The sequence below is a fragment of the Tribolium madens genome, unplaced genomic scaffold (genome assembly GCF_015345945.1).
Source record: "Tribolium madens isolate multiple individuals breed KSU strain unplaced genomic scaffold, Tmad_KSU_1.1 Scaffold_11;HRSCAF=98;Tcas5.2_LG3b, whole genome shotgun sequence".
Lineage (NCBI taxonomy): Eukaryota > Metazoa > Arthropoda > Insecta > Coleoptera > Tenebrionidae > Tribolium > Tribolium madens.
Window position 1 is genome coordinate 103009 of NW_025400975.1, and position 20814 is coordinate 123822.

Here is a 20814-nt window from a genome sequence, read left to right on the forward strand (position 1 = left end):
ACACCAGTTGAACAAAAAATATGGAAATATGAAACCAAAAGTTTTTTGCTTAAACTGTGTATTCATTTTTTTGAAAACACTAACAGACAAATGATAAAGTACTAAAAAAATGTGACGTATCTCTAGAAAAAAAATCTTTGAGTCTTTTGATCACAATTTTTATAACATTTTAATTTTTATTAATCATTATTTCCTAAAGGCAAATAATTTTAAAAAGCGCTTGGGTTTGAAGTGAAATTCTATAAAAATTTTATTGCGTGTCGAGAAAAGAAAAGCTTTCTTTAAGAATTTCCACTGAAATAATTAAAGTTATGTCCGTCAAATTTTCTCGCCAATACAAACCACTCCTTAATTTCAAAATCGATAGAAATCGTGGACTAAGGTTGCATGGCATGCACGATTTGTCTGTTTCTACAAGACGGACAAAAATATCGATTGTTGCTTCGTCCATTTCAGCAATTAATAAAATCAATTTTTTAAGGTCACTTTTGTATTTGACAAAATCGGATTATATAGGTGAAACACTCGAGTCTTCCGAGCGATTACATAAAATGTTTAATATCTTTAGCGTCGCCGCCCTTTAGACCACTCCTTGACAAACAGGATTGACCTCAGAACACTGTAAGTCGACTACTACAATACCAACAAAGCAAAATTAGAGATATTAAATAAAATGCAAACAAATCGTAAAAATTATAAAAGATGATTAGTTATTATTTTAAAAATACAATAAAAAAAAGGAAAAAAAATCCACAGAGATTGATAGAAGTTTGAAACTAAACATTTTTTTTATAACTGTAGTCTATATTTTTTTCTAACATTAATATCTTATAGGTGCATTTAAACTTCTGTTGCTATACGCTTTATGTTGTTATACACTCTTCTGTAAAATACGTCGTCAATCACATAGTATTTTATATACTTATCTTAGCATTTTGTCAATTTCGACAAATTTCTTTATAACAATTTCTGAATTTAGTGAAATTTATGATCCAATATTAATGTTGGAAAAAATTTCGAAGATAAGTTTTATAGTTTAAAACTCTTGTTGTCTTAAAAGCTATTCTTTCACGGCTCTAAAAATAATTATTAATTAATAATTCAAAAATGTCTTTGAAAATTTCATTTTGGAAACCTTTTTCTTTGCTTAATAACAACTAAAAAGACAAAAAAGTATCGAAATATGTGACTAGCTACAAAGTAGACAAAAAGATTGGAACCAAGCGGTTTTTTTTAATCATTTGCCCTCAGAAAATAATAACTAACAAAAATTAAAAAACTATAAAAATGTGATCGTGTTTGTGAATGAAATTCTTGAGTTGTGCGATTTTTTTTCAAAATGACAAATTATAAGAATTATTTTTGTAAAAGAAAAGATTTTAAATTGTGTTACCAAAAAAATAAAAAGGTTGAACAACTCAAAAACAAAAAAAGTCGTCAAATTTTATTCTTGAGAAACATTTTTATGATACTTTATGCATCAATTAATTTTTTCAAGAAAGAAATAGTTTAAGCAAAAAATGTTTGATTTCATACTTCGTCCATCATTTTTATTAAAAAAAAAATATTTCTAAAAGTTTTACTGTAATAATTTTGCGTCCGGAAAGTACCTTTTTAGACGTCCGTCAAGTGATATTTTACTGGTAATTAATTTGTCATCTCTGATAGAAAAGGAACAAAACCCCAATTACTGGAGGAAATTTACCACAGAGAAATAATCCCAGCGAACGGATTTAAATCCTGAGTTGGAAAAAATAAAATTTATGTTAACAAATTTATTTATGTTTGTCTGGTAAGGATAAAATGATTTACCTGGCTTAGAAGACAATCTGAAATGTAAAGTTTTCACCATTTCTTTGAAGAAAAAATTAGTATTTCGTTTATAACAAATATTGAAATAAATGTAAAACACAGAATTTGGAAACATGTAACAAGTATCAATAACGATCGCGAACTAATTTTATTACAAATTTAAAAATTTTCAAATTATCAACAAGGGTTTTTCCTTAAAACAAGCAGGCAACCAACAATACGACCCGTATTAAACAAAAATATAAAGTCGTTTTTTAAAGTCGACTAAAATAACACATTTATTTAATCTCATGAAATTAAAATATCGATTCAAAATCTCATGCTTTTTTATTATTTTAATTTCTAAACTGTCACTTTGAAAATAAAAGAAATTGTATCATGTAGAAATATAGGATAACTATAAATCAACAAAGTAAAATAAAAGAATTAAAAATAAACTTACTTTTTCAAAAATTTATTATCGTTATTTACCTACCAACATAACATACCTACGCAATATTTATTTTCCATAACATAAGTATTAAAATTTGTTATCAGTCATCCAACTTTTTCATGGTCACCACATGTAAATATTTAAATATAAAATAATAACCTACAGGTACATATATCTAAGTGTTTGCGTAGTGCTAATAAAAATCTAACAAAAATTTTAAAGAAATAAGGATTTGTTATTAAAAAATAATAAAGTTATCATGTTCTTAAAACACAAACTATAACTATGTAAAGTTATAAAGGGTTAGTCAATTGTAGTCTATTTCTGAAATTTTCTAATATGCAACCAAAAATATGACTCACCCTGTCTTTTTTTCATTTTCATAAATTAACCTAAATTTACAAAAAATATTATTTATACTTTACGTGTCTTTAAAGTGAATTTACAGTAAAAGAAAGATGAAAAATAAATCACTAAATTCTAATCAGTGAGTATTTATTTTTAATTAAAAAGTCGGTCACTTCAAGTTTTTTCCTAAATTTTTGTGTGTAAATTACAATTGCATTGCTATTTTTGTATAATTTTTAAAATAATGTGCTTTCAAAAAATCTTAACTTTTTCAGTTGTTTACTTTATGGATACAGACTCATTGGGCGTTTATATTACAGTGGCAATGGCGGTGATAGTCTATCCAATGATGGTAATGAAGAAGCTTATCGCTCTCATGTAGCACCGGATCATTGTGGAGTTCCGTGGACAACCACTTCCTCTGAACATTTCATTTCTTATCCAGTCCCCCACCATCAGTTCAACTTTATCAAAGATTTAAAAATAAGAAAACGTTCCTCTCAAAAGCAACATGAACGGTAAGTTTTCAAAATAAATATCTCAACAAATTTTTATAAACTGATGTATTTATTTTCTCTAGTTTATGAACGTCGAATTTTAGTAGTCGTTTTTAAAACGGAAATCTCAAACAGTGTTAACGTTGGCAAATTCATTCATGATATAATTTTAATATCATTTTAAGTTGGCAATTACGGTTTTTGATTTAATTTGAAAACAATGTCATTAAGCGTCAGTAAAAAAAAATCGTCTAAGAAAATTTTTAAATGAAAACACAAAAACGGAAATAAATGAGTACCGCTAACAGTTTTTCGAAATTTGGAGACGAAGAAGTAAGAAAAAAACATTCTCTAATTTTTTAGCAAGAAATTGACGAGAATACAAAATAAACATGAATGAGAAAGAACGCAAATAAATTAGTGTTTCAGGAACGAGTGGAAAAAGTAATATTTTTGAAACTAAAGCTGAAATAGTATATTATATCACAAGGTAGAGAAGAGATTTTTTTATAGCCGAGCTGTTTATTTCCAAAAATGCGTAACATCGACGAAAATAATAAATGCGAGGTTATGAAATTTCTCTACCGTGTTTTTCAAGTACCTACATTTAATACCCAGAAATATAACGCTAATAATATAACACGTAGTAATTCTCAACTAATATTCTTGTTAATTCACTTTTACCTACAATAATTAATTACTTACCTGAGTACTTAAGTGGGATGTATTATTTTATTCTTATCATAAATGAGGTTATGTTATTTTTGTACTTCTGCATCTATTAAAAGAATTTTCTAACTTCATAATATAAAATATTTGTTAAAATAACAAAGAAAAGAGAAAAAGTGTTAAAATTTGCCCTACCACCGGTAATATTAACATGAAATAAACACAATTTTTGTTTTGACTTTTGACTGTTTTGACATAATTAAAAGAATTAGAGGTAAGGTGAATCTGATGTGTCTTAATGAGGAAGTTTAAGTCTATTTTATTTGATGTTGCATTAATTTCATCTCGAAATACTTCCGTTAGTAGGTACTTGCGATGATAATAGTTTTAAATAATAATATTCTAGACATATTTATATTATTGGAATACCCTCCAACATAGGTATTTAACCACGTCAAATACATTATTACCCTTGGTCTATAATCAAACTTGTTATTGACCACAAGAATAACCTCTCGACAAATTAAATACTGATACCTTTTACAACTAGTAGTGAAAAAAGAATGTTATTATGTTCAGAAGTAGACGTCCTTCACATCAAAGTAGATTATATGCTAAATGGGAATCGCACTTCCTGTATACTTGTATAAGTTCCGGTATTCTCCGATTTCCCCTATAAATTAACATTATTTATAAAGCTATTTACTTTGATGTTAAATTTTAACGAAAATTGCACAAAACAAAAGTGTATATTTCTAAAGAACTCGTTTAATATCAACACGTCTGGACATACTGAAACTCTTATTAACTTATTACTTATTACATATCCCATTTCTCAGACAAGCATCCACACCCTCGGTTAACACAGAGTTACCTTGACCCAACTAAATGAAATTAATTTAGAATTCCATACGAATTACCCCACAACACACAGATATTACATAAACTTCCGATCCTAATCAACAAAACCGTTGTATTATTATCACAATCTGGAAAATTTTGCAATACTACTAAATTAATTTCTACTTTTCTTGCCATCTAAATCGATCAAAGTATAGAAGACATTACGGCATTATTCGACTTGACCTAATTTTTTTTATAGTGGTTTACATAAAAAACGGCGCCGCTCTGGCAAAGTTGCTTTGCTCTTGTTTGATTAAGAAATTGATATAAAAATGGATAGGTGAACAAGTTTTAGAAAGTTTCCCGGCGCATTCACCATTTTGCTCGGTTAATAATAATTAATTAAAAGGTTCTTGACTCTTCCTGAAACGTATAGTAGTCGTTGCTCTCTAACCCTTACAGACATAATCAATCATCTTTTGACAAGACCTGAAATTGTTTACTGCTACGAAATTTTTTGTGTTTCCTTTCTTTAATCAAGGATTATTAATGATTTATGAAAATAAAGCTCTTTCAAGTGAAATATCCTAGTTAAAATACTTATTTTTTTATTAATTACCACCAAAAGAAAGATCTAACCTTTCTCTTGTATATGCTCAAATACGATTTGAAAATAATTAAAAATGGCAGATTTATCGAAACGCAAAAACATAGCTTTTTATTTAAAATAACGCCATCTTGAAAATATTTTCAAGTCCGGTAAATGTATTGCTGTAGCAAGAGCATACATTTTTATGAGACTTAATGTCTGATTTTGATCTATCAAACATACAACACAATTATTTCCTTAAGGTAAGTACATCAAACCTTTATTAATACTTAAAATACTTTATAGACCATTTCGTAAATTAGGTTTCTCAATAAACTGAAATATGTATTATCATATTATTCATATTGTGACACGCAGGATAAAAACTAGCATGTGGCGAGAATTTTTACAGGTTATTTGATGGCAATAATAATAATTATTATCTACTTTTGGCTGAACGACAATTTCTACACGTTACAAACAAACCCACATGAGATTGCTTCGAATACATTATTAGGTTGGAAATAGTGATATTAATGTTTCAGTATTCATTAATAAATATAAGTGTGACGAATTCACATATTTATACGCACAATGACAATATCTACGTAAAATGTTTATCACCTTTAAAAATACACCTATTAAAAGGTTTGTGAACTAGAAACATTACAATTAAATTAACTGTCGATTCTTAAGTTACGGATTTTTCAAAAAGAAGGTACAAATCCTGAAATTTTTAAATAAATAATAAATAATAAATAAATAAATAATAATAAATAAATTTTTTATAACGAAGTTCCGGTATAACTGCATTAATAAATATTTTCATTAGATAAATATCACTGTCACAACTCACTATTTCTAATGGGGGTTTAGTCGGAACACCCTGTATTTTAGTTTATTTACAGATTACTGAATAATTTTCTACGTAAAATTTTGTTTTTTAAATTCCGACTAATTTTAGAAATTCGAAATTTTTCAAAGGCTCCTAAAATGTCTGAAAACCAAGATTCTTTTAAAATTTTTATAATAACTTTTCTGTATATTTATTTGATAAATATAGTGTAACTAATTACGTCATGTATCAAAAAGAGTAAAACAAAATGAAATGTTTTATGGCAATAAATTAGAAGCTGTTAAAAAAACAGCAAATGTTTAATACACAATATACATTTGCACAGTTTTCTTTAGTAACATAAACAATTTACTTACACTAAAAATAGCTTAGATTTAAAAGTTATTTTTAAGTGTAAACACAATACGCAAATGTATCTCCTGACTTTTCTATTTTCAACTATTAGCTTAAATTTTTACATTGAGTCTTTAGATTCTTTAAGACGTCATGCAATTGCGTGTTAAAATCTTTAAAGTGATTTTAGTCATGCCTAAACCTGACCCTGCCCTTCCACAACGACAAAATGAAAAATCCTTTGTTTGAAAAATCAATATTTACAGAGAACATGTGGGTGACCTACTCATTCATGAACAGATTGTTCCAACGACTTTTTTTCCTGAAAAATATGTTTAAAAGGTTTTCAGGATAATATCCACAACGTGGGAGGCATGACTCAAGTTTTATTCCCTAAATCCCTGAAAAATATTTTCTTGAATGAAAGAGTTGGGAGCATGCGCTGATAGAAACTCTATCGTCGTCCTGAACGATTCACAGTTTCAGGCAGGGACCGGAATTAGTCCTATATAACAAAGCTGAAAATCTAAAACTTAACCTAACATTTAAAACTTAAAAAAAAACATTATTTAAAACTTAAGTGTGGTGAATTGTAAAAATATTTAGACGTGATTTAAAGGTAAATCAATGTTTGCTGAAATGTGCTGAAATTGCTATTACATGTGCTGAAAACTTTCGACTGCTCTAAAACATCATGCTGAAAACCGGCTTTCAGACGTGTCTGCATGAATTGGGACACGAGGGGACACAATATTACGTTTTTCATGATACATATTTAAGTACACCTTTCAAAATCACATAACAGCTATAAATCAATAACGCGACGTAAGAAAAAGCTGTTCAAATCTAAATGTATTGAGAATATATTCCCAAAGTAATCCATTATTTTATTACGTCAAAAAAAGTTAACAAATTTGATGCCAAATTAACGTTTTTTTATAATTTCATTACTGCGTTTTCAAATTTTCCACACTCATCATAGCTATATGTAGAAATATTTCACATTTAAATGTCAAACGGTGTTTGAAATCTAAATGTAATTTGGTTATTTTTAATCTTTCGATCAACAATTAGGTTCAAATTGCTTACAGTGGCAATATTGCTATAAATATCGGACTAAAAATTGTTACAATTAAAACTTTCTAGAAGAAAAAATGTTGCATTTTCTAACACAACACGTTCTAAATCATAATTCTTAAATGATTAAATCAGTAACTTCAATTTGCTTGTCGACGTTAATTAAAATGGTCTTTTTCATGGTCTTTCTCATTTGTTTCCATTGACCTATTTTATTTCACTGCAACCAACAATACGCTCAGAAAATTTAATTCGCAATTAATTTATCGCCATTTTTCTAAATATAAATTAAAGAAAAAAATGTAGATATGCAAACATCATTTTATTTTTATTTAAGTAATTCATACAGATTGTTCCGGGAATAATATTTATCTAAAATTTGCATATAGCCATAATCGGTTAGGTCCTGTTCAAAACATTTTCGAGATAATGACACTTCCGGTTATACCGGAAGTGGGTATCAACTTTGTTATTTTAATTAGAACGCTATGTTTTTATTGCGTTTTTGGATGCCCCAAGTTTTTCTATGAGAGTTATTATCGATCATCCCTATACCTAAGTTCAACCGTTTCTGAGACTTTTAGACTTATTGAAAATTTTTGGATTCAAACCTATCTCTTCACTGATTTATTGTTTTTAAGTATTATAAAATTATATTTGAACATTTAAAAGAAAAAAGTTCAATCTTTCTTTTGGTGTATTGATATTTAAAAAAATCATTAACAAACCCCCTTTAAAATGTGAGAAAAGTATTTTTAAAGCTAAAGCTAGATCAAAACCAGGTTATATTTTGAGCGAAATTTAGAGCTCTTGACTTTCTGTTTTTTTCAAGATCTCAAAAGTTCTAATTTTGGAATAATTGTCAAAATTTTAAAGAAATTGATACAAAAAGTGCAGCTAAAAAAAACGCGTTTTGAGAAAAAAGAAACATTCGTTATAATTTTTCTTGGTTATAAAAAATAAAGATTTGCTTTACTTAGATAATTTAAATCTAAATAAAAATCAATATTTTTGAAATATAAAAAAAGTGTCTTTAAGGCTAAAACTAGGTAAAAATGACGTTAAATTTTGAGCGAAATTTAGAGAAAACAAAAAGAAATAAAACCTTTAATTTTAATTAACTATACAAACACAACTATGAATAGTAATGAATTTCTAGCAATGTAAAAAGTCAAGATAACTTAAAAACCATTAAACTTATAGGTATGGGGAATGTTGATACAGATCGATGCAGGCTTAAATTCTCCTTCATTTTGTGAAAAAAAATTGGGACATTTCATTTGAAAAAATTGATATTTGAAATTTCTCAAATGTAACCTAAAATTTTGGGGATTTGTTAGCAATTTTTTCAATTAAGAATACACCAAGGAAAAGATATAACCTTTCTCTTCCATGTGCCAAAATACGATTTCAAAATAAATCAAAAAGTCAAAATTATCGATTTTTTAAGAGGAAGGTGCAAATCCAAAGAATTTCAAAAAAGACTAAATATTTCGACAACGGTTAAACTGTGGGGTTTAATAGAAACACCTGTATTTTATTCTATTATTTCCCTATATACACATTATTATAACCACTTATCTTTTAAAAAAACATAATTACATATTTAAATAATAATATAATTGTTAATAATTAATAGTTGTTTATAAATGTATTATTAGAGAAAAATAAAATAAATAAGTACTCCTGAATTTTTTTGAAAAGATGAATTTTTATTTACTTTCTTACTTTAGTTACGTTCTTTAGTTTGCCGATATAGGTATACTAATATTTAAAGCTTATCTAGAACATCAAATCTTCGTACAGGAAGATAAACTTTTAATAAGTATCTATTACGACTATGAGTAACACAAAAAAACTTGTTATGACAAAGATACATTCATCTTAAGTTTACTCACTTTACTTTACACGCTAAGAAAATTCAATTAAAGGGTAATAAACAGACTAAACAATTTAAAAAATATGCTATTAACATTATTAGAAGCAAGGAATTAAAGCATTTATACCGCAGTACTTGAACATCAAAATAAACCAGACTTTCCACAGACTTTACCTACTTCTAACACAAAAACGGGTCAGTTTATATTTAACGTATTAGACAGATACGCTGATTACTCGTACTAATGTGGCTAATTTAATTAAATGCCCTGTCTCTCATGCAAAAACAATTTTGTCCGACTTTCTTATAACTAAACGCATATGGTGGTGAGACTTTGGACAAATGCCAGTTGTTTGTCCTCCGAAAATGTAAATTACTCAATTCTATTTTTCAATATAACTTTCGTGTTGTGATTTCTATGGACAATTGCATATGATTACAATTAATTTTAATTTAATCATTTAATTTGGTGAAATCGTGAAGTAAAGCGAAAGATTATTCAGCACTTGTAATAACCATCTCTTCCAGACCTAGTTTTACGTAAAACTGCCAGTATCCAACAGTATTAAATTTCGCATACAAATACTTTAAGTGTGAACTTTACGAAATAATGAAACTTCAGTTGATTGTCGTCGAGACTGGAGAAAAGTGGCGTCGCGCTCTTTTAAGGTAAGGTTAATAATTCAGTTTTTTCACTACTAGTTGTAAAAAGTACCATTATTTGTTTTTTGTTTTTCTATCCTAATTGGCAATAATCATTTTTATTATTGACCAAAAGCAATAATGGATTAGAAGTGGGTAAATGCCTATATTGGACAATATTTAGAAGGGTAAGGGTAAGTTAACAAATTCCTTTAAGAGATGCAGAAGTAAACAATTACTGTTACATAAAGTAATAAATGTGGTAGTAACAAAAAAAAATTAAATGAAACACGGTAGACATGATTTTTGTAGCCTCGCAATTATTATTTTCCTACGCATCTGGGGTAATAAACAGCTCAACTATTAAAAAAATCTCTTCTCTACCTTGTGATATAATATACCTACTATTCTAACTTTTTATATTTTTTAACTTTTTGTTATAATAAACAATAAGCAAGTTTTAAAGAATTTGTTTCATTGTTGTCTTGTTAGGTATTACTAAGTGTAGAACACTGTTGTTTGTTATCTTTTACATTCAAAACAATTCATATTTATTTATGACACTAAATGTTATCATTATCAACAAGTATATGGCCATCGTGTATACCATTAAAACTGAAATCAAAATACAGTTAGTGGTCTTGTACCAACTCGACAAAATGTCCAAATACAGAAAACTGCAAAACGAACGAGGGTATGTATTGATATTTGTTTACAAAATTTATTATTTTATAATGAACGCAAATGAAGTTACGCAATGATATGTTTATCTTTTCGGACTTTACCAAAACATAGTCTGTTTTTCTAAACGGAAATGTGAAGAGTCTTAACGTTGGCACCTCTAGCAAATTCATTCAAAGTAATTTAATAAAAGAAGGTGGCAGTCCGGTTTAATTTGAAAACAATGAAAAAAATCGTTTAAGAAAATTTAGAGATGAAAACACAAAATAATAAAAAATAAAGTTTTGTCACTATGACAGCGACAAAAGTTTGCCCTAACTACTCGAATTACAGCGACAAAACGGAACCTAACTTTTGAAAGTGTCTGAATCTAGTAGTACTTTTTATTAAATTAAATAAACTAATTTACACCTTATTTGTTAATTTAGTGATTTACCTATTCATTAAATTGTCTTACCGAATTACACTCAAGCTTTTTTTACGAAGAAAACTTGACATTTTTAATTCGAGTTTTGTTTCGTTTAGGCAATTTAACTCAAAAAACTGCCAGAAAAAAATTTTTCGTTAAATTGCCAGAAAACAATATTCTCATTAAAATGTCAAGTTTACTTCGAAAAAAAAAAAGTTCTCGTGTAATTATAAGTGAAAACTACCAAAATTTCTAGGGACAAAAACAAAAAGCAAAAAAATTGTGGCTAGAGTGCTAGACAGAAAGCTGCCAACAATGTATCAAAATTTTAACTTGGTGATTTCCGTTTAAAACAAAACAGCTTTACATATCTACACGACTTGTATACGTATTATGATATTATAAAAATAAATAACGTCACGTGAGTAGAAATTTAAGACTTATCAAATCTGCTCGTTTATTTACGTAAACAAATAAATTCAACTCTGGAAATGAAATAATGGTAATTTTGGAAAATGTCTGAAGTGAGATGTTTTAATCGCGAGCACACCAAAATATTACCAATGAAATTGGCAACCAGTAAATAAATATAAGTAGTAATAAAGTGTTTAGTTGTATTTCGATTTTGTTCGGTATAAAATGAAAATGATCAGTTTTTAATTAACTTTTGCACCGTAAAAAAAATAATGATAAGTAAAGCATGCACAACATTTTATTGTAGTTTGCTGAATATAAAAGTGCACAGTAAATAGTAGTTTATTATACAAGTGAAGAAAAGTTGTTCATTATTTGTGAGTGATGTGTTTCTGAAACTCGTACTACGCACTCGTTAAGAAATCACGAGCAGATAATGCCAACTTTTCTTTACGTGTATAATCTCTTATAAGTACATTCATATATTTTCTAAATAAAAAATTGAAAATGTTTCAATTTATTTGCGAATTTCTTAACTGTCATGTAAATTTGTATGTAAAATAAAAAGCAATCAAAACGATAAAAATTCGATCATAAACGGTCGTGAATTACTTAAAAGTAGTAAAGTGAAATGTGCAAAATATAATCATTGCATTTGTTCATGTCCTATTGGTGTTTTTAACAAATTGCGTGTGTAATATGTTGTAAGCGGCGACCCTCTATTAAGGCATTGTATCTAAAATGCAGTTCCCTGCACATTATACGACCTGAAACAGATAGATGGTGAGTCATAAAGTGTTATTTAAGACTCAAGAGCCCCACATAAAAGTATTTTGAAAAAAAAAAGTTTTGTGTTATATTAAATTTTTCAGCAATAAGATAAACAAAATCACCAACTGACCATTATTATACAGGTGCGCCAGAACTTGCGCCCCACAGAAAAATGCCATATAAGGTAAGATACCAGGAACATACAAAAAATGTTAAAAAAAAATTATCTATAAAAATTTCGAAGTTATGAGAGTTTAAAGTTTGCACTTTGACTCTATTTATTTCTGTTGAAAAAATAATTTTCCAAGTTTTTTTGCTATAGGCTATTTAAAGAGGAAACAAGGAAGCTGTATCCTAAATTGTAACTCTGTTCAATGTTATTTATGGCTTTTATTGGCAAAATTTTTGTCACTTTACTAAATAATTGTAAAAAAACATATACAAGATCATCAGTATCATTAAATAGACATAAAAAAAAATTTCAAATGTCAAAAAATAAATGTCAAAATCTTTTGACAGATAATTTTTTAAACATTTTTTTCATGTTCCTGGTATCTTACCTTACTTGAAAATTTTCTCTGGCGCACCCTGTATAGAGTAAGATAAAAAAAACTAAATCAAATAATAGTACCATAGTAACCATTTCTAGATTCTAGAATAAAGAGGAACTCTAGAATAAAGTTGTACTATTTCTACTCGTATCTAAAGAATAACAGCAACATTATTAATTCATGTTTATAAGAGAGAAGTCGTATATTTACAGTATCAAACTCCAATTTGCACAGTAAAAAGTAACAATAAACGTAAAGTAGGTACTCGTAAAGCAATTGCAATCATTTTACTGAGCGTTTATCTCTTTGATACAGGGTAGTTAAAAAGTATGGATACAGTTAAATATTATAAAAACTATTCATCAAAACTTATTGAAATTTAAAAGTATTTAAATTACATCGCCTCATATGTTTATGAAACTTCTATCGCCATTTGTTCTGGAGTTACAAGCCTAACTTGATTTTTTTTTAAGTCAAGAAGGGTCAAATTTAATATTTTTAAGAAGAGCATTTTTTTCTAAGTTCTGTGATGTAACACATGCATAACTTATTTAAAAAAAAATGTCGAACTAACTAAATTTTGTGAAATGTAATTTTTTTTAGCCTTAGAAATGTTTTTATCTATCGTTAGTTCTTTGCCGGCTAAACTTTGACCGAAAAATACGTAAACTATTTTCCAAATTTCAACGTACTCTGCTATTATATTTAGCTGTACCAATACTTTTTAGCGACCCTGTACATATTTCTATAAAACACCTGTTATTCCATTGTGCATTTATTATTATCGCCCTGTTTTTTAATTTGTTAATCGGCATCTATTATTTTACTATAAAGATACTAGTTTTATTGGATATTAATTATTTTTAAATTACTTTTACTAAACATTCACTGTTTTTATTAAACAAAAATAAGTATAATAACGTGCATTTAATTTGTACCTAATAAATATTACTGCATTTACTGGTGGTGAACCAAAGTGGGGTTCAGGATACGAACAAATTTGCTCCGGACGATAATGCTCTGTCAGTATGTTATAATAATAAACTCAAGCGAAATCAAATGTTTTCATTCTAGTGAAAGTATATCGTCTCGGGTTCTGGCGATTATTTTTCAATGATTAATACGTGTTTGTCAAGAATGTGGTAGGGTACGTGTATGAGTCATCTATCAATGTTGAATGTACGAGTATGATGATAAAGTTGTAGAGAATTAACAGTGAAGGGTTTCTTTTCTAGTGACAAAGTGGTGTGCTGTTAGCACTGAGGAATATTTAGGTATGTTTTTGTTTTATTTACATTTGTTGAAGTAAATTACATGAAATTTTACCACGAGTTTATTTACTAGTCGTACTTGAAATAGCAACAGTAATCTTGGCGCCATGTAAATACTAGTTAATACAGTTGTATGGTGATATCCCACTAATTACAAACATGTTAAGAAAGTGTTACAATGGATTCAGTTTTCTAAAAACTTTTAAATATGTTATATGTGATGGACAATTACTCGTCGTTTTTAACAATGGTCAGGGTGAACAAAAAGTTTGGAACCAAGAGGTTTTTTTAATCATTTGCCTTCAAAAATTAAGAATTAATAAAAATGAAAGTGTTTAAAAAATGTGACGTGTTTTGAAAATAAAATATTGTTTTGTTTTTGAGTTATGCGAAGTTTTTTCAAAATGGCAACTTGTATGAACATTTTTTTTTGATAAAAATTGAATAAAATGTACATAGTTCTAATCCTTAGATCATAGCCTTTGTTCAAAAAAGGTTTTAAAGTGGGTTGCCATTTGAAAAAATTAAAAATTTTGCAGGATTCAAAAACAAAACAAAAAACGAAAAATCTTATTCTTGAGAAACGTTATGTTTTTGTAGTATTTTATCATTAAAAAAATCGTTTAAGCAACAAACGTTTGGTTTCATACTTTCTGTTCATCCGGTATACATTATTACACTTTTCATTATGATTTGACCTGCTTCATTTACAACATTTGAATTTGGCGTTTGAAAATGAATTTTGATCGAAAATAACGTCTCATAAAATTAATTACTAAATTAACCATTCTATTTTGGTAAATGTCGAGCAACAAAAACAATCACGAAAAAAGAAAATTTTGGCGAATTGTCAAGGTTCTAAACAAGTCATTTCTTACTTTTACCTCGTTCTTTCGAAATTTAGATTTATACTTTTGGTGTAGTATAGAATGATCAAATAAATCGTTTCACAAGCAAATACTTTTTATTAAATATGTATCAGCACGTGTTACACGCAGTTACTAACAATATTTTTGTATTTTTCAGTTTTTTTACTAGAAAATTGTAATGACTTGAAATAGGTAAAGCAAACAAGCAAATGCATATCGAGGACAAATTAATGATCAAGTAATTTATAAATCATAGTTTAATTTTAGTATCATACATTATTTTTCTCTGTAGTTTCCTCTTTCCTCTCCATTGCTTATCCAAACGATGATTATACTTCAGTACATGTCTTTTATTATGAACCATTTTTCTCACAAATGCATATTTACTAATAGCTTAAAATAGTGTTGTGTGTTTCAAAATCACTCTGTACATATAGGGTGATTTAAAAGTGTCACACTATTTCTTGGGTGGCGATACATGACATCCAACTGAGATAAAAGTTCCCATGACAAAAAATTGTTTGAGCCTTCTTTCACGAGATATAGCTCTTCAAAGGTTAGTTTTTGGATTCAATTTTGGGCTGTTCAGATCATGTTGTATTCAAGTTACAGATCGATAGTTAATCTAATTTTAGTGCTTCTAGTTCACAAACCTTTTAATAGTTATATTTTTTTAAAGTGATAAACTTTTAAGTAGACGTTGTCATTGTGCGTCTAAATATGTAAATTCGTCACACTTACATTTCTTAATGAATACTGAAACACTCATAATATTGCTATTTTCAACCTAATAATGTATTCAAAGCAGTCCCATGTGGGTTTGTTTGTAACGTGTAGAAATTGTCGTCTAGCCAAAAGTAGATAATAATAATTGTTATTGCCATCAAATAACCTGTAAAAATTCTCGCCACATGGTACTTTTTATCCTGCGTGTCACAATATGATAATACATATTTCAATTTATTGAGAAACCTAATTTACGAAATGGTCTATAAAGTATTTTAAGTATTAATAAAGGTTTGATGTACCTTCAGGAAATAATAGATTGTGTTGTTTCGTTGTTTGTTCGACAGGCCAAAATCACACATCCATTAATTCTCATCAAAAATGTATGCTTTTGCCACAGCAATACATTTACCGTAAAATATTTTCAAGATGGCGTTATTTTCAAAATTGCGTTTTTGGATAACTCAAGTGAATTTAAGAGAGTTTTTATCAGCTTTCTCTACATTCAAGTTTGATCGTTTTTGAAATCATTTTCAAATGTAAGAATTTGCACCTTGCTTTTGAAAAATCCTCTGACATTTTTAATTACTCATTTTTCGAAATTGAATAATAATTAATTTCGAATTGAAATAATAATTAATAAATCTTCAAAATTTAAGATTACGTTTGGGAAACATCAAATACCCATAACTCAATTTGTTCAAATAAATAGCAGCAATTTTTTTCATTAAATTAAGGAGAATTTAATTCTGCATTGATCTATATCAACAATCCCTATATTTAATGGTTTTCAAGTTATCTTAACATTTTTTACAATGCGAGAAATGTTGTTTTCGCATAGTTTGGTATGGAACTTACTTACTGAATAAACTATTTTTTTTTTGACAATGGTGTTATTTTTTCCGTAAATACAAATTAAATGCAATAATGCATTTAATCTAAAAACTCGAACTACTTTTATTCTCCCTTTTTTTTTTCTTATTTCTTGTTTTTCTTTTTCTTATTTTCTTATTTTAATAAATTTCCTACAATATTAAGAAAAAGTTACTATAACTTGAGAACCATTGAAGAAGAATTGCTAATACACATAAAATAGAATTAAATTCAGTTATGTAGCTACCTCAATTGGGTCAGTATTTACTAAATAAAAATCTCCCAATTTTAAATTTATTTATTTCGGGGTACCGGTTTCGACCATTTGGACTTCATCAGTGCTGCGTCACTCTATTACCCATTAAAATATTTGAAAACTTTAAATAACATTAACGACATTAGTAAACAAACTCAGACCGTTTTTATTTTATTTTTTAATTTAATGTCGTTAATGTTATTTGATAATATTTTAATGTGTAATAGAGTGTGACGTAGGGCTGATGAAGGCCAAATGGCCAAAACCGGTACCCAGAAATAAATAAATGTAAAATTGGGAGAATTCTATTTAATAAATACTGACACATAATAATAATTAAATTCTCCTCAATTTAGTGAAAAAAAGTGAGGCATTTCGTTTAGAAACATTGAGTTATGGATTTTTTAATTACCCCAAACGTAACGTTAAATTTTAGGGATTTATTGTTAGTCACTTTTTCATTTATAAATTACAAAAAAAAGATCGAACCTTTCGCTTTTAAATGCCCAAATACCATTTCATAATAGTTAAAAATTGCAAAGTTATCGAGGAGAAAATTTGAAATCCAAACATTTTCAAAAAAGTCTGAAAATCGCAGGAATCCAAAAACCTAATAAAAAATATAGCTTTCCATTAAAAAAAAAAAAAACAAAGTTGCTACTCACTTCCGGTATAACCTGAAGCAACATGCAATTTTATAAATAAATATTCTCGGAACTTACAATATTTCTAATGAGGGGTTTAGCCGGACGGTCCTGTATATTGTATTATTCGTACACCTCGTAATAAGCTGTTTTAACCCTTTAGAAAGCATTTTAAGTGTAAAATGTCAACAATGGAGTGAGGAAATAGTACGTTGACATTTCGCTACAAAATCGATGAATTACAACGAAACCAACGTATATTTTTAGTGCTTCAACTTTTGTTAAAATCGTTTCTTAAACTGTTTGGATATAAACAAGAATTCAATCAACTCGAAAAGAATTCCATAATAAGGTCAAATGATATCAAGTGTCGCCATAATTTATCTCCCTTGTCATTTTTATTTATGGAAATCTCGCATCAACATGATTCATTAAATCCGAGAAATTTAAACTGTTAATTTCAAAGAGTGATAAAAACGGTTCGACCAAATTCGTTTTCATGATTCATTGTTTTCAAACTAATTTTGCATTCTAATTAAGAAACGTATGTACACATATGTATGTAAGTTAGTGGTCGTAAATTATGTTGTCATTTACTATGGAAAACTAAACTACAATCTTAAATTTTCCAGCAGATGTTGCAAAAGTGCTAATTAACACCGTCTGACGCGATTTTAGGAGTAACAAAGTACCTAATTGCAAACTATCGAATAGTGTTAACAATAACCCAATGCTCATGTGCAAAAAAAGGAGGGGCGACACTATAATTAAGAGCACATTATTCTAAACTAGTCCGGGTATCTCGTTAAGATATCTGCAATAATTTTCTTTTGCAAAATGCAAATGAAAAGACTATTGTAAATTTTTAAAGGTGTGCAAGTGGAGAATGGCAGTTCCTCAAAGTGTATAGAAGTTTCAAAAATGATGGCACATTCGAAGGTGGATGAAAATGAAAGGAACACAGAAAAAAAAGACGAAAATGAAAGTCCACCTGAAATTGTTGTTGATGGAGAGTGAGTAAAGTCGCTTATGCAGAATAACAACAATCTTAACCATCTTTCATTCTACTATTAAAACACATTAATAAATTTCTTTTCTCAAACAAGATGAAGCAAGTCTAGTCTAGTCATATTTTTTACTCGTTCAAATATTTATATTTTCTATGACACCACACAATTTTCAAGGCTGTGTGTGTTGCTACTGTTAGTAACAATAAAGACATTATTTAAAAAAGTTGATTTTTTTTACATTTCTAGCTAATAAATAAAGTGACAGTCGTCTATTATGTTCAAATGGAACGTTATCAATATTATCATATTCATGGTCACGCTTACATAGTAATTAGCATGTTTAAAAATAATAATTAATGAAAGTGGAAATTATCTATACAATGGATTAAACTCTAAACTAATTATGTAATAGTTATTTACTTTCGTCAGGACGAAATTAATTTGACACACGCCTAGCGAAGTGTCAATAATTGAATCCTGTAAAATGGTTAGCACACAAGATTTTTGGCTGAAGACTTTTATTTAAAAAATCTGTAATAAATTTTTCAAAAGAATCGTGATAGCTATGACGCACCACTAGATGGCGCTACTCCAAATAGAATTAAATATTAAAAAAAAATATTTCAGTAATAAAAAAGTTATATAAAATAACATTTCAAAATGAGTTTTCGGTACCCAAAGAAATATATTTTATAAATGTGTCTTAAGGCTGATGTATTTTGAGAGTTTTTACCGCACGCCGTGCATGAAAACACGTATTTCACTATTTCCCCAGTTGAAAATTAAAATTCTTAATTACTTTTACGCAATGTGTTATCAATGAAAAAAATATGATTTGCTTGGCTAAATTTCACAAGTATCTAAAAAATGTTCAAGGTTTAATTTCGTTTTTCACTGCGTCGCAATACACCGTTAAATCATTAAGGTCAAATTCAATTGTTCATAATTATTTGGGGAGATCACTGGTTATTATTAAGTCATCCTTGATTTATAACTCTAGCAATTACAGATCACTACTTGCAATGTTAGTGACTGATAGGTACTTAATTGTCGTCTATAAATTTTTTAATCAAGGAATTTTCCAAAGTAATTTCTTGATTTTCGTAAAACAAACTGTTAAACATAACATCAGCGGCAACGCCATAAAAATAATTTAATAGTGACTTAATATCCTAAATGTTTATTGTTTTACCACGATTTAAAGTAAAAATAAAAAAAAATAAATCAAACAGTATTATTCTAAATTTATAGTTAGGTTTTTTATAAATAGGTACAAGGAGTTTTCTTAATATTGCAAAAAATTGCTAAATACCACATACTTTACGTATACAGTATGATGAAAAAAAGGCGCCCGTGTTAACCCACACGTTATAAGTGATCTTTTATTAAAGACGAATTCGAAGACCAAAATTGGATTTGTGCTCTTATCAGTTCTTACTGATAATCTTTCCTTTTTAGAAAAGAGAAATCTAAATAATTAATAGTTTTAAAATAATTTCATTGTTAAAGTCTAGATTTTGATACAGTTGACGGTGTTTTTAAAAAAAAATGTGTAAAAAGTCTATTGAAATAAACTTTATTGAAGATGTTAGGATATCATTTCTTGGCTCCAAAGAAAATTTATCAATGTTGCAACATTGCAAATATCCTAGGATACAGAAAATGTCCAAGTAATATTCAATTATTGGAAACGGTAGCAACAAAAAAATCAATTTTCAATGTTGTTTGTTCTGTAAAATTTGAACGATTAAAGTCAAAAAGTCAAAGATTAAAAAATTAATTGAAATCATTAGATTCCTTTTGGTCGTATCGTATTGGAATAATAAAATTATGTAAACTTTACAGTTTTTTATTCTATGCGGGTGACAATATCTGTCAGTACTGGTTTCCTAGATACGAAAAATACCTGACTGAAATATTTTTTTAGTAAAAGAAAATTGTGCAATATTGCCGTTTTGTGCTGTTAGACAAACTGTTTAAATTTTAAAAAGAATCTATTTAGACCATTTTTGCAATGATGGTCACAATGTTTCAATAAAAAAGGACGTGTCTGTTTCAGTCGTGGGCGCCTTTTTTTCATCACCCTGTATACAGCGTGATAAAGTTTAATTCTAAATTACAAAAATTATAATTTTTCAACAACTAGAATAGTATACAGAGTGCGCCAGAACTCGCGCCCCAGAGAAAAATACCATGTAAGGTAAAATACCAGGAACACGGAAAATTTTAAAGTTATGAGAGTTTAAATTTTGCACTTTGTGGCTTTTATTGGCAAAATTTTTGTAGACATAAAAAGATGTCAAATGTCAAAATTTTTTGACATATAGATTTTTTTTCCATGTTTCTTGTATCTTATCTTAC

At 28.0% G+C, this 20814-nt stretch overlaps 2 protein-coding genes across 10 annotated transcripts in view; one reads left to right on the forward strand and one right to left on the reverse strand.

Moving 5' to 3' along the window:
* LOC123007257 overlaps positions 1-20814 on the reverse strand; it is a 32262-nt gene that overhangs the window by 8909 nt on the left and 2539 nt on the right. Inside the window, exon 1 of one of the 3 annotated variants that reach the window (XM_044402467.1) lies at positions 17522-17782. The exons of 1 other annotated variant lie outside the window; for it this stretch is intronic. Coding sequence is in view for 1 of the 2 variants with exons in the window: in XM_044402450.1 (XP_044258385.1) it covers positions 1813-1927 (115 nt within the window). In the remaining variant the exon portion in view is untranslated. Of the gene's footprint in view, positions 1-1812; positions 1933-17521; positions 17783-20814 lie in introns of those variants that run through there. One more of the 3 variants, XM_044402450.1, reaches the window with a different exon arrangement.
* The window catches only part of LOC123007280 (phosphatidylcholine:ceramide cholinephosphotransferase 2-like), a 42822-nt gene that overhangs the window by 3473 nt on the left and 18535 nt on the right, over positions 1-20814 (forward strand). For 2 of the 7 annotated variants that reach the window (XM_044402497.1, XM_044402488.1), the window contains exon 2: positions 2914-3111. In XM_044402497.1, coding sequence (XP_044258432.1) covers positions 2914-3111 — 198 coding nt within the window. Of the gene's footprint in view, positions 1-2913; positions 3112-6856; positions 7000-9864; positions 10006-10585; positions 10673-13938; positions 14079-17953; positions 18457-20814 lie in introns of those variants that run through there. The other 5 variants (XM_044402522.1, XM_044402532.1, XM_044402548.1 and 2 more) reach the window with 5 other exon arrangements.